The sequence below is a fragment of the Polistes fuscatus genome, unplaced genomic scaffold (genome assembly GCF_010416935.1).
Source record: "Polistes fuscatus isolate 324 unplaced genomic scaffold, CU_Pfus_HIC Scaffold2, whole genome shotgun sequence".
Taxonomy (NCBI): Eukaryota; Metazoa; Arthropoda; class Insecta; order Hymenoptera; family Vespidae; genus Polistes; species Polistes fuscatus.
Window position 1 is genome coordinate 13,069,523 of NW_025113096.1, and position 21,809 is coordinate 13,091,331.

General features: G+C 28.4%; 1 protein-coding gene across 1 annotated transcript; it reads right to left on the reverse strand.

The window, feature by feature from the left end:
- Positions 1–602: 602 nt before the first annotated feature.
- LOC122516011 (putative fatty acyl-CoA reductase CG5065) lies at positions 603–21,164 on the reverse strand. Its single transcript, XM_043633484.1, has 6 exons — positions 20,539–21,164; positions 2,847–3,425; positions 2,148–2,396; positions 1,660–2,009; positions 972–1,568; positions 603–887 (listed from the first exon to the last, which is right to left on the reverse strand). The coding sequence occupies exons 2-6, from the start codon at positions 3,057–3,059 to the stop codon at positions 746–748; spliced, it is 1,551 nt and encodes a 516-aa protein (XP_043489419.1). The 5' UTR covers positions 3,060–3,425; positions 20,539–21,164; the 3' UTR covers positions 603–745.
- Between the last annotated feature and the right edge of the window lie 645 nt (positions 21,165–21,809).

A 21,809-nucleotide genomic window follows, 5' to 3' on the forward strand; every position in this document is an offset into this window, starting at 1 on the left:
ATAGTAGTAGAGTAGCAGTTGTAGTAGTAGTAGTAGTAGTAGTAGTAGTAGTAGTAGTAGTAGTAGTAGTAGTAGGTAGTAGGTAGTAGTAGTAGTAATAGTCATAGTAATAGTAATAGTAATAGTAATAGTAGTAGTAGTAGTAGTAGTAGTAGTAGTAGTAGTAGTAGTAGTGTAATAGTAACACTAGCAGCAGCAGCAACAGCAGCAGCAGTAGTAATAATAATAACGATAATATAACAATGATAAAAATAATAATAACGACGATGAAAGTAGCAATTATAATAAAAAAGTAATCTATAGTGTACCTACATGTATTTACTATATTTAATTGATAATGATATTGTATAATTTTTATCAAAAAAAGAAATTAAAGAACACGACAGAGAACGATGAATCATGGCTACATCTCTCGTAAATATAACTATCTATCTTTCGTTCTTATTGGCATAAGAATGCTTATTATGCATCTACCATATTGTGGGAACATTCACATATTTCGTACCTTGTTCTTTCATTGCTCGGTAACCGACACTCTTTATTAAATAATTCCTAGTCATTACTAATATTTACGAACAAATAGAAATGTCGAAAAGGCCAACTCATGGGAGCAAAGATAGCGCTTTATCGTCGGGGAGGCTGAGCAATATGGTCGAAGAACAATTCGCACCTTTAAATTATGCTCTATGATTAGCTTCTGCTTTGTATTGTGTTTATCACATTCGTTGGCCGGAGTTCTGAGCCGTCAAACAATCATGCGGCACATACGGAGTATGATAGACAAGAGCGAATAAGAGGCAGAACGGGCCATAGATCTATGTAACAGCAGAACATGTAATACTATCAACAGCATTCCAAACTGTACTGCTTTGTGAAGCCAATATAATCTGAAACACACGTAAAATAGATGAAGATTAGCTACTTTAATAGAAAGCAAAGCAGATCCGTTAGAGGCTCACTATATTATTTACTTTGTAATATGTGAGCGGGCAGCTGGCAGTGTGTTTGGGTTCTGTTTCATAATAAACTGTCTAATTCCCAATATATAATGTTCCAAGTACGACGGCCAATCAATCTGTTTGACGTCGAACATAAATGTTTGCCGATCTTCCAAGCTCAGTTGTTCACCTAATCTCCTCACATTAGAATCCCTAAAGTTCCACTGATTCGTACTGAAGTATTCCAAGCATTTAGTGGCTTTGGAAAGCTTCGCCTGTATATGAACCATTATAGGTCGTGAGCCCTTCAGACGAGCTAAAAGATCTAAAGTGTGAGCAGGTAGCATGTGCTGGAAGATTACGCACGCTTTATTTAAAAGTGCGGAACTACGGCACCGACCACCTGGATACCAAAACGCATTGTTTACTGGATGCATCCGACTGTATTTGAAGGATAAATCAACAAATTGTTTCCAGGTGATAGGATTCTGTTGGCCAGAACAACAATTGTATATAGTGATGGTGCCTGTACGCTGTGTCGCAGTTTTCCACGCAGCGCATATCATTAAGTTGATCACTATATCGACTGGAATTAGATCAGCTACTTTATTCTCATCACATAACATTGTTCTAAAAATAAAGATAAATAAGCACGATTAATCATGAGTTATTTTGCTTGTTAAGTGTCATAAATTATTCGTTTAATCTGTATAATTTCTACCTAAAGAAGCCTTGACCAGCTGCCGCAATGATCCCAGTAGGACCATTCCAATTTTCTATCCAACCAGCGACAGGTTCTCTTAAGGCTGATAACACAATCGATGGTCTAACAATCGCGACAGGTAGAGAACCACTTTCTCCTTGAAGCATTTTTTCCGCTAAAGCTTTGGTAAAAGTATAAGTATTTGGTCGATTAGCGATCAATTTCGGTGTTAATTCATCGATCATCTCGTCATCCATTGACTTGGTCCAGGAGATCACTTGTTCGGGATCTTTCGCAAGTGGATATATTTCCTCGGCTACATCCTTCCGATCGCAGTTGCAGTATGCCGTTGACACATGAATGAGAGCCTGCAATTAGCAACTTCATTTGCCTTTCTTTTCTATTTCTATTCAATCGGATTACATTATACGTATTTTATTTATAATTATTTGACTTAATATTTGAGTCTTTTTTTTTTTTTTTAAACGAATGAACACAATTCTTACCTCCAATTTGTGCATTCGATGGCACAATTGAATAAGACGTTGAGTACCTAATATATTTATAGTGACCGAAAGTTTCAAGGCCTCGTCGAATTTTACGGTGGCGGCCGAATGAAAGACGATCGATACGCATTGTATCAGTGTCTGTCTATCCGCTTCCGAGATGCCGAGATCTTGTTCCGTAACATCTCCTGCTACAGGCACGATTTTTGAAAGCGCACGAGGGAAACTACGTCGTACCTTTTCAAATAACTGTTGACAAAATAATTAAGTATAAGATCATTATTATTACTTTCTTTTTAGAAATATAATTTTTCAAAGCAATCGTTAACGAGTTACATCAGTGGTTCCCAAAGTATGCGTCTCGGCGCCCTGAGGAGTTGCAACTAATCTAACAGGGATGTCAGGACGAAATATTACATATTTTTACTTAACCCTTGAAAACAAATGATTGACTATTTCGCGAAGTGTATTTGTTAGAATTTGATATAGGGCGTGTTTTGAGAAAATCTGGATTTAGCAAGGGTGCCGAGAATCGAAAAAATTTTAGAACCAGTGAGTTTTATGAATTTCTAATAACTATTCTTGATGTTTATATTCAATCAAAGAAGTAATATATCTCGAAGAATATTAATGAACGCATAAACAATTATGCGTTATAAGCGTTGGAATAGTTAGAATTAATAAAAAATACAATCTTACCGGTACATCGAGGAGTTCTTGCAACCTTTGCTGCACGTCTTGTCCGTTTTTTGGCCTCATGAGCAAATAAATATTTTTTATACCCGGACATGAACGTAACAGCTTTTCAACAAGGACTTTCCCCATGAAACCAGTACCACCAGTGATAAAGATTGAACGATCTCTATAGAAATCCTTGACGGATGTGTATTCACTACCAGCCATCGTGGCCATGTCTCTTTTACTTTTTCCTTTCTAATTTCTTTCCTTTCTTCTTTTAACTTTTAACTTTATTCCTTTTTTTTTTCGTTTTATCTATTAATGATTTTATTTATTCTGCTCTGGTTTTTCTCTTGGTTTTTTTCACTTCCAGTCGATTCAAATAAATTCTTCCTGTTTGTTTCTTTTTTGTTCGTCTATCCTAACGTTGATATTTTCTTCTAGATTATTTCTTTAGATACGAGAAAACGTATTCTGGAATAAGTGGTGCGGCATAGGCTGGCACACGTATTTGCTTTCCCAAGATTTTCCAAAGGGATAATGCGAAGCGGGCACAATTACTGAACTCATTTCGTACCTTTTACAAGCACAATTTTATTCCTAAAAGGAAAAGAACAAAATATTAGCTTGAGCAAAAAAAAGTCTGTTTGCAGCGTTGTTCTCGTGCAAACAAAAAATGATACATATCATTGATTAGATAAGTCTGATATAAAAAAATTAAAAATTATTTATTTCTCTTTTGTTCTTTTTTTTGCTTTTAATCATATATGGTTTTATTTTATTTCGAAGAAGATCATGAAAGTTATCATTATGTAGAGTTCTATGTAAAAAAATGTATCTTTCTTTTTACAGAAGATGTATAAACTTATTGTTTGCCGACCGATCAGGGAGATTTCCTACTTTTTCTTTAGCAACATTTGCCTTGCTTCCTTTTTCTGCATTTATAAAACAGAATTTTTAGCAAAATCTTATAAATAATTTCAATTTAAAGTTAATGAAATAAGTTTAGCTGTCCATTGAAACTAAATAAGAAAAAAAATAGAGAAATATATACATATATATAATTAAATAATAATAATTTATTTTATAATATAAATAATTTGTATATATATATTTATTATATATATATTATTATTTTATATTTAATATTTATATTAAATTTTTTATTAATTATATTATAATTTATTTAATTATTTTTATTTATTTAATTATTTTTGGACTAATAATAAGTCCAACATCATTTCTCTATCTCTCTTTTTTTCTATCCTATTCGATTTATATTTCTCTGATGATACTATTTTACGAGATTTCTCATACTCTTTCTATTAAAGGGCTTCCCTCGTGTCCTTGTATTCAATAGAATCCAAAGAATCCATCGGACTGTTCCGTTAATGACAATGTTACATAACTATGTTATAACGTCATATATGATAATATGTTTATGTTATGGTTAATGTGAAGAAATATGGATTCTATAGAATGCCCAGAATATTTTGCTAAATCTATAAACAGTGCTTTATTTAGAAGTGTTTAGACAATAGTTTGAGATTCCTCCCACTCCCCGGTCTAAACACATCTCACTGAAGCATATTTTATAAATTACCCGAAATTTGTTAATGACAATGTGTACATAGTTTTAAATTTCCATGGTTTCTTTTATTTACACGTGTTTAAAAACACTTATTTTCGTCTCTCATACTATAAACACAGCCAACTGAAGCACATTTTAATCATTCTATAGATTAACCGAGCAATATATACAATGCCTAAAATAATAATGTATACTATAATGCTATAATATTTTAATAATTTATATATTTCTTTTTCGTTTACGAATATATGTCAGTTTTGAATAAAATTGCATTGTAATCGGTAAATTGTAACTACTTTTTTCGCATGATGAATATTACTCATCGATCATAGCTAATATTTTATTATATTTATGCACAAATTATCAGCCTTTATCACATAATAAGAAACGCATTTGTAACTTAACACACAAAACTCGAAATTAGTTTTCAGTTGGGTAAGAAAAAGAATATTTATTGTTAGATATATCCTGGTTTTGATAGCACAAACTTGGTTACGATTTTCTGACAAATACATCGAATTGTATATATTTTTATAAAATGACTCGTTGAATGTAAGAAACATTGATATAAGAAATTTGTGCTTCTTTTTCTTGTTCATTCTTTTCCATTTTATATTCAAAGATAAAAAAAACTGAATGAACGTGCTAGAAAAGAGTTGATGTACATAAGTATAGACAGCACGGACGCAAATAGATAAAATAAGAATAGAGAATATAAAACACGCGATGCATTGAAAGCGGAATATTACCGTTCTTATGTACCATATGTAATTATTCGGTTGTTGGAAAGGAAGCGTCGGTTACACGTATTCACGAGTACGTTCAAAGTACTTTATAATAAGACATGGTTATCATAGAATTACTTTTCTTACATATTTTTTTTTTCTTTATAAAATTAAATAGATTTGAATAAATGGGAAAAAAATGAAAGAAGAAATCTTATCGAAAGATGTGTGACAATCGCATTTATCTTTGCTTTATTTTAACGTCATTCATAAAATAATATATGTTAAATAAATAGGTGAAAGTGAGAGCGAAATAAAAAATTCTTAAGACAGATAAATGATACATAATTATGCATATAATTAACCCTTTGCACTCGAGCGGCGCCGATACGGCACTCGGAAAATTTCAAGTGTCAACTCAACCAAAACTAATTACAGAATGTAGTATTTATCAAAGTTTGTTTTTTTATTGACATATAAATGAATAAACTGATGATATTTTATTATTTCTATACGCTTGTTTGTTTATAAATGTTTTTAAAGTACCTGTAAAATGTCTACTTGATTTTCATTTAATTGAACCATTAGAAGATTCCGATTTTTTAAATTTATCTTTTGCTACCTAATATCCATATAACTTTGCAAAACAATACATTTTTGGCATGTTTATAAAACAGGATGATTTATGATTTCTGCGAGAAATTTCGAGGAACAATAAATTTCGCAGAAAATATCTCTGTAAATAAAGAATCAATGTACCCATGTAAATGAATTCATTTCATAATTGTTAACTAATATCAAGATACTATATAACAAGAATCTAACGATTGTGTAACATTTAATGGAAGTATCATAAGACACATTCGTAATAATTTGTTCGATAAATTTGCTAAGTTATTCTGTAAAAATTGAAAAAAAAAAAAAAAAAAAAAAGAAAAAATCGCTCACGCGAGTAATAAAAAGCTTTGAACCCCTTGCACTATTTTGACGAGTCTGACTCGTGATGAAAATTTTAGGCCAAACATGGATGTCACGAGTCGGGCTCGTTGTTCAGTTCCAAATCAAACATGAATATCACGAGTCCGACTCGTACTCGACATCTTGCGTTCGGTCGTGAAAATAGGTTTCAAATTTCGGCACGCGCGCTCCGCCGCGTTTCCTGAGGTTCCGAATAGTGCAAGGGGTTAACAGAGATATCATATTAAAAAAGAAACTATTTTTGTTTGAAAAATTGTATTTTCAATAAATGAAAAATATAATATTATAGGACAATAAAATTTCAGATCACTTTAACGTGATTTTCATTGAAGAAGAAATATTCTTATTTGTATGACGTTTGATTAGAATGACCCTTTAAGAAATAAACCGAAGAAATTAGAAAGTTGTGAGTAATGGTCAGCGTAGTAGTTGTGTTAGATCAAGAATGATATTTCACGCGTATACGTTCTGTCAAAAGAGAAAGAAAGAAAATAAGAGAGAGGTAGAGAGAGAGAGAGAGAGTAGAGAGAGTAGAGAGAGAAAGAAAAGTAGACGTAGACGGAGGAAAAATTTGAAATAGAGAATTGCAACGAAGCTTACGATGATGCAGAGAATTTTAAGGTATTCTAGGTCAGCGTTCCGGCTTCGAAATGGTCATCGGATGCCGCGTCTCCTTTCGATGCACGTATAACAACGAAGAGAAAGAAGACAAACATGGGGTAAAAGAGACGAGAGGAATCGCTAGTCGACCCCGTTACATGGAAACCCGTTATGCGACGACGACATTGATAGCAACCGACTAACTGACTTATTTTCACCTTCTCTCTTTTCTTTATTTTCCGTCGACACCATCTTTAATTTACCACACACATTTATTATTATTATTATTATTCTTATATTTCTATTATTTTTTTCTTTCTTTCATGACTATATTATTTCATTTTCGTTTTTACGGCAACAAAATCTAATTTCTCTATTAATTGTGGTAACCCCTCTTTAAAAAGTGTATATTTAAATTGTTGAGATGAAGTATATTCATCAAACACAGAGTTTATATATTGCTGTGTAGTAATATTGAATTAAACTGTAATTAAATGTTTTTTCTTTTTTTTTTAATATAAAATTAATAATTTTTATCACTAACATTTATTTATTTATTTAATTTAAACATATAGTTTGCTCATGATGGAAAAAAAGAGAAAATAATTAATTACTTAGAAAAGTGATTACTCAGAAATTTAATCTGTTTTTGTTGAATGATATTGAATAAAGCAGGGTTCAATGCATAATTACATTTCACAAATCGAATATCAATATCTTAATTTTTTCCTAATAGTATTTGTGAACTACTTTGTTCACACTATACACGGTATTTTCGTAATAAGTATTTATATTTTTTTTTTTCGTATTATCTCGTCTTGGTCTTCAAATATTTGAAATTTACGAATATATTTTAGTTTTCAATAAAATTTCAATTTAAATAGTAAACGTTAACTATTTTTTCCACGAGTATACTCGTCATAACACATCCATCGCATCTAACATAAGTGGTTAATCAATTTCTTATTTCTTTCCGTTTATTTATTATTATTATTTCTATTGATTTTTCCACGTTAATCTGTCTCTGTTTCATTGTTACGTTTTTTTCGTAGTTTATGAGAATTATCAAAACTTATCATCTACAATTAAACATATTGACTTTTTATTGATCAAAATGGGATTCATCATTTTTTACTATGTAATTATAATTCCAGATTGAATTTCTAGTTGCTTTTATAAATACTGAAGATATATACATAATCATCATCATTGATGAGTTTAATATAGGTAACATCTGTTTCTGGCGCGTGGCCAAATAGATTTTCTGAAAGGTACCCATCAGGAAAAACTAGTTTCTATTGATTTACGAGCTGTCTAATTCATTTATTTTATTAATGAATATTTATTAATTTGATCATCCTATTCAAATATATTCTTTACAGAAAATATACAGTTTTATAAAGTTTATCCTGTAAATATATATTTTGTGATTAACGAGCCTTTAAATCCTCGAATATACGCGAAAATAATTAAGAGAACAGAGTTTCTAAAAATTCGACAAATTCAATTGATGGAAAAAATTTTCTGTAAAATACAGTTACTCGATATATAACACTTAATGAAACAATAATTATGCATTTGTTGATATATTAATTTTTCATCTAAACCACATTCTTTATTTTTCTAGTCTTACTTTATTTTGATCATTAACAAAAATTCAAGTTGATAGAGACAAACTAAGAGAAACAGCATTTGTACATTTATGGTACGGAATTCCGTAAATCAGCAACTTTCTAAACACCATTCCAGTATAGTATAAACATTGAGTTAGAAAATGTATGCATTCGATAAATGCACGCGGTGCAAGAATTTTATATCAATTGTAATACTTTCATGTTGTATTAGAAAATCATAAAATTGTATCGATAATTATGAAAGTGGATTAAGTCAAAAGAAGAAGAAAAAAAAAACAATTTTATTATTTATATTTTATATATAAAATTATTTATATTATAAAATAAATCATAATATGTGATATTTTTTTAAATTTTTCTTAATTGCAATTAATCCACTGTTATAATTATCGGCACGTATATGTATACAAATATCGAAAGATGTTCATATTAACTATTTCATCCACTAATACGATAAAATTGATTGCTCAGTGTAAATCTACTGTTTTCTGCTAAAAATAAAATCCGTTTATTGTCACGCCATCGTATCAAAAACTATAAAGTTTTTTTTTATATATATACAGGGTTGTTCACCTAACTAGATCACCTTAAATATATCACTTATTTCGTACGATATAAAAAAATGTCAGAGGGAGAAAATATTCCGTTCGAGGACGCCGATAAATACGGTGATGGGCCGAATTTTTCTCAAGGTCATTTTTTTTAAATAAGACTACAGACATGAACGAGGTGCTGTATGTTGACTTTGAAGTGACTTTTACTGAAAAAATTGTGAAATGTTTGTTAGTAACTACAGTACGCGCTTGGGGGATGGTAAATGAAAGAACAAATGCAAATCAACGTGTAAGATATTCATACAAGCAAAAAACAAAAGAACTTTTCATGGTCACTCGAGGATCAATATGTTGCATATAGTTGGATTTGTTTTTTTATAAATTATAAGATTATTGTTGTGGAAATATGCGATACAATTTAAAAAAAATATGATGTCTTTGAAATCTCAAAAAAAAACATAACCTAAAGAAAAAGATTCGACCATTTTGCTTTTGAACAGAATATTTTCTCCCTCTGACATTTTTTCCTATCGTACAAAATAAGACAGACGAATAAATAAGACGAATTCTGACAGAAAAAAATGATATTTAATAGTAACAAACTATTCTGAATGTGAGAATGATTAAACACATTTGGATATTTTGCTATAAAAAAGTGGACACATCTAATACCGTAAAAAAGATTTAAAAAAATGTAGAAAAAAATGATTTTATATGTTTCGGGAAATGCACTAATAGAATTAGAATGATTTCCAATTTGGTTTAGGTCATATCAATGACTTACAGGAGAAAAAAAGGGAGATAAAAATTTACGATGTAACAACTTATCAAACGAGATATCAAAATAAAACTTGAACTATGTAATTAACCTGGACAAGTGATAAATCAATAAAATCTGTTTTATCAATTATGAGATTATACATAAAGAATTTAGCAGTATATTTATTTAATATCAATGATGAATTAAAGATAAGCTAAATTTAAATTGAATAGATTTTTTGTGTACAAAACTGGACATAGAATTAAACAATAACATTTTTGTTAAGGAATTCATAAATCAACGGTTTAATTAATTTTTTTAAATAATTAATGATAACGGAATATATTTGGATGTCGATGAATAATTTAAAGCAAATAAGCATATTGTTTATTGTAATACATACTAAAATAACTAAGCGGTCATTTGTTTTAAGTTTTCCGATAATTTCGAATCACGATGTCCTGGATATGTTCAGATCGATGAAATTCATTTTTTTTTAACCCGATCGAACTTATTTGTTCCTTATATTTATTATTAAAAATATAGTGAATAATAACCGACTATTATTTTTGAAAGTATTTGAGAACTTTTGAACTACAAATTTTATTTGATTTTTACATTTTATATTCATATCTAATATATATATATATATATATGTTTAGTATATATATGTATATGTATATGTATATGTATATGCATATGCGTTGATAATTATAACAGTGAATTAAATCGATAAATTCGAAGTATAGTTGCACAGACATTTAGATTTTAATATAAAACGTAAATATAAAAAAACAATTTCTTCTGAATATCTGAAGTACTTTTGATAATAATTGTTTGTTATGCTTTTAATTGTATAAAGAATGTATAACAAACTTCTAACATTATTAAACTAACACAATGTTTTAGCTATGTTAATGCAGTGACCAATGACGAAGAGAACTAAACGGAGGCCAATGAACTATTGTAATATGCATCCTAGCTTACCCCATTCTTTTCCTCGTACACTTCTACGTTGATCTTCAAGATTGTTTTATTGAGAATATGATAATCATTTTCAACTGAAAAAAATTCTTCTTCTCCTTCTTCTCTCCCACTATTTTTGAATACAAAAAAAAATATTGTTTGTTCAGTATTTCTCAATTTGTTAATTTTTGAAAGGATGTATTACTATACCAAGTAAAGTAAATAAAGTATGAGAAAGACAGGTCGGATAACGACACTCAACTGAGCTACATGGGATCTAGGTGGAGTTCCTTATACCTGTTGGCTGATAGAACGGAAAGATTTCCCCACCACGCTATTCATTCTAATGCCTCATCAATAATATCATTTTGTTCTGCTTTCTTTTGTTGTTGTTGTATAATTAGAGTACGATAATTTATCAAATATATGACATATGCAATGCCAAGTTTAATTATAATAAAAAAAAAAAAAAAAAAAACCAAAAGATTTAAAAATGAAATGAAAATGTCAAAATAGAAATTTTTAAATATAATCTTGAATTTTATTCATAAGCGCTGTTGAAATTTTAATTGACTCGTTCGTTTGGCAAATCGATTAATTGAAATTGAAATATATTTTCACAGCTGATTAAAAGAGTCGTATAATTATGCTTAATAAATTATTTATGAGCACGCAGGCGGTGATCCCAGAGCCACTGGAGACCATTTTCGTGATTATCACTTCAAACTGTCCACAAATAGTAACTATTATATCATAATTTATAGAAATCCATAATTGATTTGTCTAATCAAATGACTCTGCTTATAATTCATCACTGCAAAAAAATCTATAAAATATTACAGGAAATTGGCAATAGATCTTTTACTGATTACTTGTCTTGTAAATTAAATGGTGTTATAGAAATAAATATTATAACACGAAAAATATCTTATTTCCCGATTTTGGGATGAAGTTAGCGATATATTTAGTGAAATGTTCCGATGATGAAAATTGCATTTTTCCTTGTAATTGTAAAATTATTTTTTGCATGTTTTATATGCCATTATTTTCTTCAAACTCTTATAAAAACAATGGTATTATTTAAACATTTATCAGTATCGATATTTACTCTAACTATGTATTTTTTACTATTGGTTGTGTTGAGATAACGGGACGAAGTTCTAACAAAAAGAAGAAAAAGAAGAAGGAAAAGAGGTCACCGGTGACCTACACGGCAGTCAAAGTGTTAAAGAAATCTATTTAAAAGGGTCATTCTCATCAAAAGGTGATTTTGATTCTGATTTGAATTCTAATCAAATAGTAATTCACGATAAAGAGAACACAAACATTTCTGAGAACGAAGTAACACTATTGTAAGAGACAAATGTAACAGGAAACAAACAAATTTTTAGGTTATTCTTTGAAAAAGATTCCAAAGTCAAAGTCAAAGTCAAAGTTTGTATTTTTAAATGCAATTGTATATGTTTTTTCCTCTATTCTTATAAAGGATGAAAAATATGAATAAAAGTGATTTGCATGATCAATTATTCTCGGAATAGTTAAATCTAAAGATAGTTACAACATATTAAACCAAACACTCGAATTCTAATATAAAAATTACTGTCGTTAAGAAATTGTAATTAAGTGCTCAAAATAATTTAATAAAAATAATAAATTTAATAAAATAATTATTTAATAAAACATTAATTAATAATAACCGATTGTTTCAATAGATAATTAGAGTTTTTGAACTAATTTTCTAGGCAGATTTTCTATTTCCCGTGATTTTATTGATTGACATGTAGCGAGAATTCTTCGTTTCATATTTTCAAGTGCAGTTGATTTTCTTGATAAAGTAATTTTAGTTATAATATAAATTACAATAAAAATGAGTTATAATATAATTAATAGTAACTGAAATAACTAATATACTATTTAACTAATACATCAGAATTTAAACATAAATGGACTTAAGTAACTTTTAAAATAAACTAATAGTTAAAATAATAATTATAATAAAAATAATAATTATAATAATTATAATAAAAAAATAGTTATAATATAAATTACAATAAAAATGAGTTATAATATAATTAATAGTAACTAAAATAACTAATATACTATTTATAACTAATACATCAGAATTTAAACATAAATTGACTTAAGTAACTTTTAAAATAAACGGCTCATATCATTTTTCATGTAAAATTTACATCGTTTACCGCATCGGACGTTTGTCACTTGCTACGTGGCAAAAGAAGCATCACTTATTGTTAGCCAACCGAATTGACAAATCTCCTTATTTTGAAGTAAGTAACTGCATATCCAACTGAACAGATATTCTACCTTTACCCTTAACAACGCGTAAGTTGTGTCCTATTTAGTTCACTATTTTCTTTAACACTTTGAATGGCACGTTAATCATCGGTAACTGACACTGAACTTTCCGTTTAAACCTTGTCAATCACCGATGACACACTCAACTGTTTTTTTATTACCATTCAGCTTGCCTAGCCTAATTGGGGATTTTTTTGATAGATTCACGTGACACTCAATACGTTAAAATAAGTGAATGAAAAATTTGATTATTTCCAATTAAAATTAAAAACCTAATATTATTTTAAATATAAATATTTATAATATAGAATCATTAGATGGTTAAAAACAATTTGTTCTTCTTTATGTCTTTTAAGTAATGAAGATTAGTCTGCGTTACTTGCAAAAAATGCAAGCAGCGAAAAGCATGGGATAATCAGCATTGACGTAAAATGCGAGATGCTTTTTTCTGGTAAGAAATAAGAATGTAATATCAAAATTTGAACGCTAAAATTGTCAATTATTTTAACTGTAATATTGCTTGTGGGCGAAAATATCAGCGCTCGATATCTGAGAACAGTATCAAACCTTTGCCTCTTATCCAATAATCTTGCTCCCTGACCGCGAGATCTATTTCTATTTGTCTTCCTCTAACCTATAAATAGCAAAACTACATCGAGGTAGAGAAAATACGGTACAGGCATCTCTGTTATATTGTGACGAGCTATTATTTCTTTTATTTATTTTCATTTTTATTATTAGTACCATTTAGAAACATAAACATATAAAAAAAGTAAGTATTCAAGGTGACTTTTATTAAAATATAAGAGCTCGCAACATTTATCTATTTTAGAGAGTTCACAAAAGCTTCACAATTTATTAATAATCTATTTATCGAATCACGTGTACGTTTAGTGTACGATGAATTTTAAAAATTAAGTAAATTACCAGCGACTTTAATTTTATTTAAATAAAAATCTCATTATATCATTTGGAATAGGATATATATATGATAAATATAGTAACATACGTATATATTATCTTCATAAACGTGTTATATTCTATTTTCAAATAGATTTTATATTTTTTATATATGTGACTTTTATTTGAAAAATATAACACATATTTGAGAAATATATATTGTTAGAATTAATCTTTTTTAAATTGCTATACTTGTATGTTCAAATAAATCTAAACATATTTTAAGCGTCTCTTTTATATATACTGGCTTCCTTCTTTCAATGATTATTGGACCAGCTTCATGTGTTGGACAGTATTAATATAGAAATTATTCAAGGTTAAGATTGTAATGTTCATTTATTAATGCATTACAATTGTTTTCGTTGTTTAATACTTTTAATTCTTATTATTAATTTTTTTATCAAACTACGTAAGTTTCACAGAAGTGATTTTCCGTTATACGAATAATTTTCCTTAGAATATTTATATTTCTTTACCATATACAAATTAGAATAATATGCATATTCGTAAGAAATGGTTAACAAATTTACTAATTATATTGTGCAAACGATGATAATGTGCAAACAATTTTCACTTATCATTAACCGACGATAGAAAAGCCATGAAAAAATTTCATATGCAAGATGTGACGATTATCGTAAAACAAATATAAATATACTAATGTAATGGTAATGACAAATAAAATTTGCATTTATTTTATATTCAACAAGAAACAACACTTTGGCCGCTAATAATTAGAAAAAGTGACGTGAATTCGTCATAGTTAAAATCAAAACGTTCGAAAATTCTAATAAGATTTTAAGCGAGGTATTTCGTAGAACAAAATTTTACTGTTTTATTGTTATCATCGAGAAAAATGATCTCGTTGATTTTCATTACTAGTCGTAATTCTAAGTTAACGTGAAAAATTACGTTATTCGTAAGATTTTAAAAGAAAAGGAAATATGAAGATAATTGAAATATGCTACGCGTGCATATAATTGTTTATTACAGCATGATTAACAACTTAACAAAGTTTTTTTTGGGAATTACTTGTCCAAAAGAATCGTTTTCTTTAATCTTATAAAAATTTTTAATTAGACTTATTTATAAATAATATCTTTGATTTTAGTGACAAGAAAACAGACAAAAAAAATTACAATATTATAAAGCTTACATTTTGTAAAGAAATATTAAAAATTTTACATTTACTTATATATTTTACGTTTAATTAAAAATTTAATTGAATATTATAAATTTCAAAAGGTGGTGTAGATAAAAATTATGTTCAAGTTTTTCCAAAGAATAAAAATAATTTGCATAATAGTGTTATATTACTTTGTCCCAAGCAAATAAGAGAGTCTACACGAATCGAGAAAAAAATAAAGAAAATCCACAATTGAATAACTTTGTACTCGTTCCGTTCATTGTAAGTATCGTGTTTTGACTATTCTTACGATGTCTGGAGCGTCATATAATTTCGTCATCTCGAAAATATGTAATTTCCTGAAATTTTCACTGATTGCATCCTTTTTTGTGCCAAAAAATCTTTCTTAATACCTTTGTTTTTAAAGACCCTAAGTTTGAGAGAGGTTATACAATCATATATCATCGGTATCATTATTGTTTCATAGTTATCATTTTTATAGATACGTATTGCGCGATAAAAAAACGTGATTTAAATACTACGTTTACGATATAAAAACATACGTTGCAGTCTCTTTTTAATCTCCATTTTGTTATCTTTCGTAACAATTGTACCAAAGAATTTAAATAATTGAACCCGTTCATATGCATTACATTAATTATTCTTATGTTATATTTGAATTTTCGTTCTATTCATAAACAACTCGTAACCATATATTTTGGTTTCCTTCACTCTTTTTTAAAATTAATCACCAACGGGAATCATTTCAAGGCCTACCTCTTTTGCTGCATTAATTACAATTTTGGGGTTTTTTTTTTATTAATACTTTTCCTTTAGCAATAATTACATTTTTATCTCATTCGTAAAAGCTACAGGTTTTATAAAACCATCACTTTTTTTTGTTGCGATATCTGATATCATGAATATTTCATACATTTTATCGTTCTTTCTATCAATCAATCAAATACCTTATTAAAATTTACGAATTATAATTCCATATATTCTCATTTATTTTCAAGTAGTTGCCTAATTGTAAATATTTGATCGGTTGTTGCTTAATTTATTGCGACAAAATTCATACTGATCAATGATTTCATAATAAACATAAGTTTATTTATACTAGAACTGTAAATATTTTGTAACATACAGACAACAAATAGATTCCCTGTTAGTTATTGCAATCAGTTTTGTTTCCTTTTTTAAAGATAAAAATAATTATTGACTCGTTCGATTCTTTCGGTAGACTTTTCTTTATTTCATACCTCTGTTATTGCTTTTATATGCAATTCATTATGCATATAATGATTGGTTATGCAATTCACCTATTAGTTAATCAATTCAACAGTGTGAATTTTGTTAGCATTTACTAGAATCGCAGTCTTTATTTACTATTAAGTAATTTGTCAAAATACTTTTTCCATGTGTTATTTCTTATTTAATAATTTTATAAAAATAAATCTTTAAAATCGATTAATTTTATTATATTAAATTCTTTAAATCTCATAAATACATTGTATTCTTAATAAAAAAAAATTCCTTTTTAGGCCAATGTACCAAAATGCATTCTTTGTCTTATCAAGGTTCTCAGTTTCCTACTCTCTCGCTTTCCGTTTCGTATAATCATCAATTATCACTACTGGTCATTCAATTAACACTATTAGACCTCGCGACATGACATTCATATGTTGAGAATAATTCGAGGAAGTGACGTAGTTGTTGTTTTAAGATTTGCTTTATCAAAAAATATTCTTCTTTTTTAACACATTGACTGACTGCTGATCCAATCCCTAATCCATAGCAGTCAATGTGTTAAAGAATCTATAAAAAAATGAGCATGATTCGATAAAGTTTTAAATTATTAATCGATTTGATTAAATAATCGATCACATTTGTTATTGAAACAACGAGAAATAATAAACATAAAGAATATACTATAATTACTCATAAAAATAGTAAGATAATTGTTATTTTTTGCTGATTTTGTGTTAAACTCTTTCTTTAGGCAAACCTTAAATACAAAAAATAAAATAAAATGTGGATTATATTATAGCATTTCGACAATAATTGATTATTTCCCTTGTGAAAAGCAATACTTTGATGAAATAATTTTATAACATGCTCCAATCAATGATAAACTTCGTAATCAATTAAAAAATACATAAAATCAGAAAATTCTATAAAATAAATTTAAAAAAATTTAGAATAAAAATAATTCGAAATTATAGTAAGAAAATAATAACGTATTATAACACTTATAAAGAAATTTCTCAATGTTATTCCAAATGTTTCAATAAAATCCATTTAATAAATGCAAATATATTTCTTAAGATTATATGCGATTTAGTATTATTATTTAAAGTAAGTATTATTTTTGAAGTTTAATACTGCTGGTCTCGGAATTGACGCTGCACAAATGAAAAGTTTTGTCGATCCAATCATAGTAAATTGAAATTAATAGGTATTAAATCATATATTTTTATTTTTACTAAGAAGAAAATAAATTTAATTTTTTATTTTTTATTTTTTTCCAAAGAATATATGTGATTTTATTTGAACAAGTTCGAAACTAAGAAAATAATTGGAGAAAAATTGCAAAAGGTGAATTCCTGATGCCCACCGCACGCGCATTTTGTAACGCGAAAATAACGAACTTCTTTCTCGTATTGATTCACCTACACTACCTCATATCACATCGTTATTATTTACCGACACTGAATAATAATATCTTAAGAACACTAAGGAAAAAAAAAAATGACAAAAATAACTAAATAAGCATAACCGCTTCCATTGGATGTAAGAATTTATTGTTTATTTTTCCGAACATTAAATAGAAATAAAAAATTATTAAAAAGTGAATAGGAAAGAAGAAAAAGTTTAAAACATTAAATGATTGATTTTATTTTACGTTTAAAAAGGATTGCGTTAATTTATTTTTCACCTTTTTACTCGATTGGTAAAATAAACTATAATCTTGAAAAAGAAACAAAAACTTCTTTGAAATTTTTTTTCTTTGAAATTTCGATATAATTGGCAGGTTCGTATATTTAAATCAATTATCGAATTTTCCGGGAAAATTTAATTTAAGATGATTTGTCGAATTCATTAATGCACTTTCGATTCTATTTATCATTCAATGTTTCAAAGTTTACGTCATATACTCTTCTCCATTAATTAATTTTAATGATTGAGAATTTAAAAAATACAAAATAAAGGATGTATTTAATTTAATATGCATTCATTTATTATATGATTATGTTTAAGTCGTTCCATTATGCTCCTTCGAAAAAAAAAAACGTACCCGAGACAATCCATGTTAACTCAACCTAATGAAAAAAATGACATTATCGATTTAGCTCAGATCTTATTATCTTTTTGTACTCTGAAAAAGAGCTCCATTATTTTTTTCGAATTTTTTATTAAGCCGTTCGCAAGATAATTTTTTAAATTTTAGCAGTTTTTAATTTGAATGTTTTTTTTTTTCAAATTGACGCACACAATTCTAAAATCTTTGGTATATTTTGCTACCACATTTGATTTTGAATGATTTTTATTAATGGGTTGCTGAAACTCTTTTAATCCCCGACTATTGTAAAGCGATTTAAAAAATAAGTAATCTTGTTTAAAAAAAATAAGGAAATAAGAATTGAAATTTCCTTTACCTCCGTCTCTACGCAAACAACAAAAATAAAGATCATGTGCACATTTTTAAATCGTACAAAACAAGTTTTGATATTATTACGCGAAACAAAATTATTCAAAATGGATAGAATAATTATCTTTACATATAAATAGATAAGAAGAAATTCTTAGAATGATAAATATATAATTTTTTTCGTTTTTTTCATATTCTACAAGAATATTGCAAAAAAAAATATTCAATGAATCTAATTACTCAATTATCCTATATATAGATATCCTATATATAGATTATTTTATTATTCATTTACCTATCTATATAGAACGACAATTGATAACAAATAATTTTTGTCTCTGTCACTGTGCATAATATGTAACAATAAATAGATATGTACCGTAAGTAAAAAATTATTGTTTATTATGTGATATAATCTATAACCTTGTGCTTATTACCGATTAAAATAAATTTCTAATTTGTTATTATCTGAAAAATAGATACGAGCGAGTTCTATTTATTCTGGATAATATTGTTATATTTTCATTTTTATATATGTATTATTTTATATAGACAAATACATATAGAAATATAGTAATATATGTAATCTCGATCAAATATGGAAACAGAATCAATTTTGATATTTTGAGGAATTCAAAATGAAAGCTTCGGAAATAATTTAGCATAGAAAGTATAAAGAATTATTTATCAAAAAATCATACGTTGGTATCTATTGCTTGGCTGCTACACATCGTATTCTACTTTTTTCTTTTTTTTTTTAAATTTACACGTTTTAATAAAATGCAAGCGTAGACTACGTTAGGATAAATTGCGGAAAAGGACAATGTTTCCCCTAACGCGCTTTTAGTTCTTCTTTTACCCGTATTCGTCGCTGAAGTCACACACTATTCGAGCGAAAAAAGGTGGTGAGCAGCAGCTTAAACGCATACGTAACACCAACGTGCACATATACATACACAGAAATGTACATACACATAATAGATCGTCCGTTATCTTTCGCATTTTTTCATGTTCTTCTCTCAAACACGATAAAAAAAAATCTATCCGAAATTTAACCGATTATCTAATAACATTTATGAAAATGAAGTATGTTAGGGAGTTTTAATGCAGTAAAAGAAACGTAAACTTTAATCCTTATACATTATATCGGTTATTCCATGATACGACATGAGAGCGAAAATGCACTATGATGATGACAAGCGGCAGAGACCGAGGGTTCGTCTCTCTTCCGCATCTACCTTGCGCAGAACGTCGAGCAAGCACTATTATATACATAACTCTTTTATCTCTTGGCCATTATCTTAAAATCACCTCATCGCGTTAATTTCATTTCAAACGCGACATTTGTGTATTTAAAGAGAAAACGTTATCGAGGGTTGTAACGTCAATGAGAAAGAGAAAGAAAGAGAGAGAAATGAGGAGAGAGAGAGAGAAAGAGATAAAGAGAGAGGGGGGAGAGGGAGGGGGAGAGAAGGAGAAAGAAAAAGAAAGAAAAAGAGAGAAAAAGAGCAAGAAAGGGAAGATATGATCTTTTTCATACAATTGTTAAGGATAAAAATACGTCCGGGACATTCGGAGGGAGAAGGTCCGAGATGTGCCAAATAAAAGGAACAAGTTAAGAAATTGAAAATTAAGAAATTAAGAAATTGAGAAATTGAAAGAGAAAGAGAGAGAAAGATGTAAAGAGAAAAAGAAAAATTAAAAAAAAAAAAGAAAGAGCAATATAATAAGAGAGAAAAGCACGGAGATATCGGGCGCGCACCTTGGCAGTGCGTGTGATAGATAGGCGCGGCTTTTCGGCCTATGCCGCGCAAAGAAAACTCGCACTTATGTCACTGATATTCTTCCTACCTCTCGTGTCTGAGCGATCCCTTCTTCTCACCGAATATTCTCCTTTCTACGAGTGTCCTTAGTACTCCCGGTTTAACACAGGATCACGAACTTCTCGCGTTCTCGATACTTTTCTGATCGTGCCCGTTGCACGCCAACCGAGTCCGCCATCTTGGGGCAACTGCCAAATCCCTGCAGGCCGGCCAATTGTCCGCTTTAAAAATTTTACTTACGCTTCAAATGTTCTATTTTAACTTTTTCTCTTTCTTTTTTATTAATTTTTCTTCTTTCGTTCTTTTTTGTTCACTCTTCTAGCCTTTATCTTTTCTTACAATACGACTGTATAAACCGTTAGAGTTGCTTTTTCTTCTTCTTAACTATTTACTTTTATCTTTCTCTACTTGGAAGTAGATATATTTCCGATTAGCCGATAAGATGTCTATTTTTATTGATTAACATTCCTCTGTGTCTTCGTAGAAGCATTTTATACGTTTCTTCAGAACCAGCCATATCTCGTTCCTTTCTTGTCCTCTATTATGTTTTATACGCGCATGGTTATCATTCTTATTCACCTATGTTTCCATCTATTCATCTATCTATACCACACTGCTACATTGTTATCATTCGCTTTTGCGTCAGGTTTACCACCATTTTTTGCAACATTGTTTCCGCGAATTACATTTATTCCTTCTTTTTCGTTTGTATAATAAATACGATTGGGAACAAACGATTGTGAGAGGAATAATTTTTTTATTTCATAGACATTATACTAAACCTTTGCTAGTAACAACGTTTTTGCGTAAAATTAATAAAATTCGTGCAATTTTCATTCTATCGTTTTTTAGCTATGTATTTATGTTCATTTGAAATTTCTTTTACGGTTTCTTTCTCAATAAACTAACAAAATATTAGCTGTTTTTTGTTCAATTTTCTTGTTTATATTTTGTCATTCATAAAAATGTTATTATATAAAAAAAATTACACGCCAATTTTTTTTTTCATCCATAATAACATTTATGTTTTCAACGAAGCCAAACGAATAATTTTCGCGCGTTTAACTTTATAGTAGATTTGCAATATGATTGGTTACAATGTCAGTAACTAGTCGAATAAAAAGATCAGTATTTTCTTTTTTTACGAAAAACGAATTTCTATTATACATTAAAAAACATTTGAAATTTTTCATTATACTTGACAATATAAATTTTTCCTTATTAATATTGAAAAAATTGATAAATTTGAAATGATTTAAATTTCAGTGTAATTTTTCTTCGATTGGCAATACTATTTTA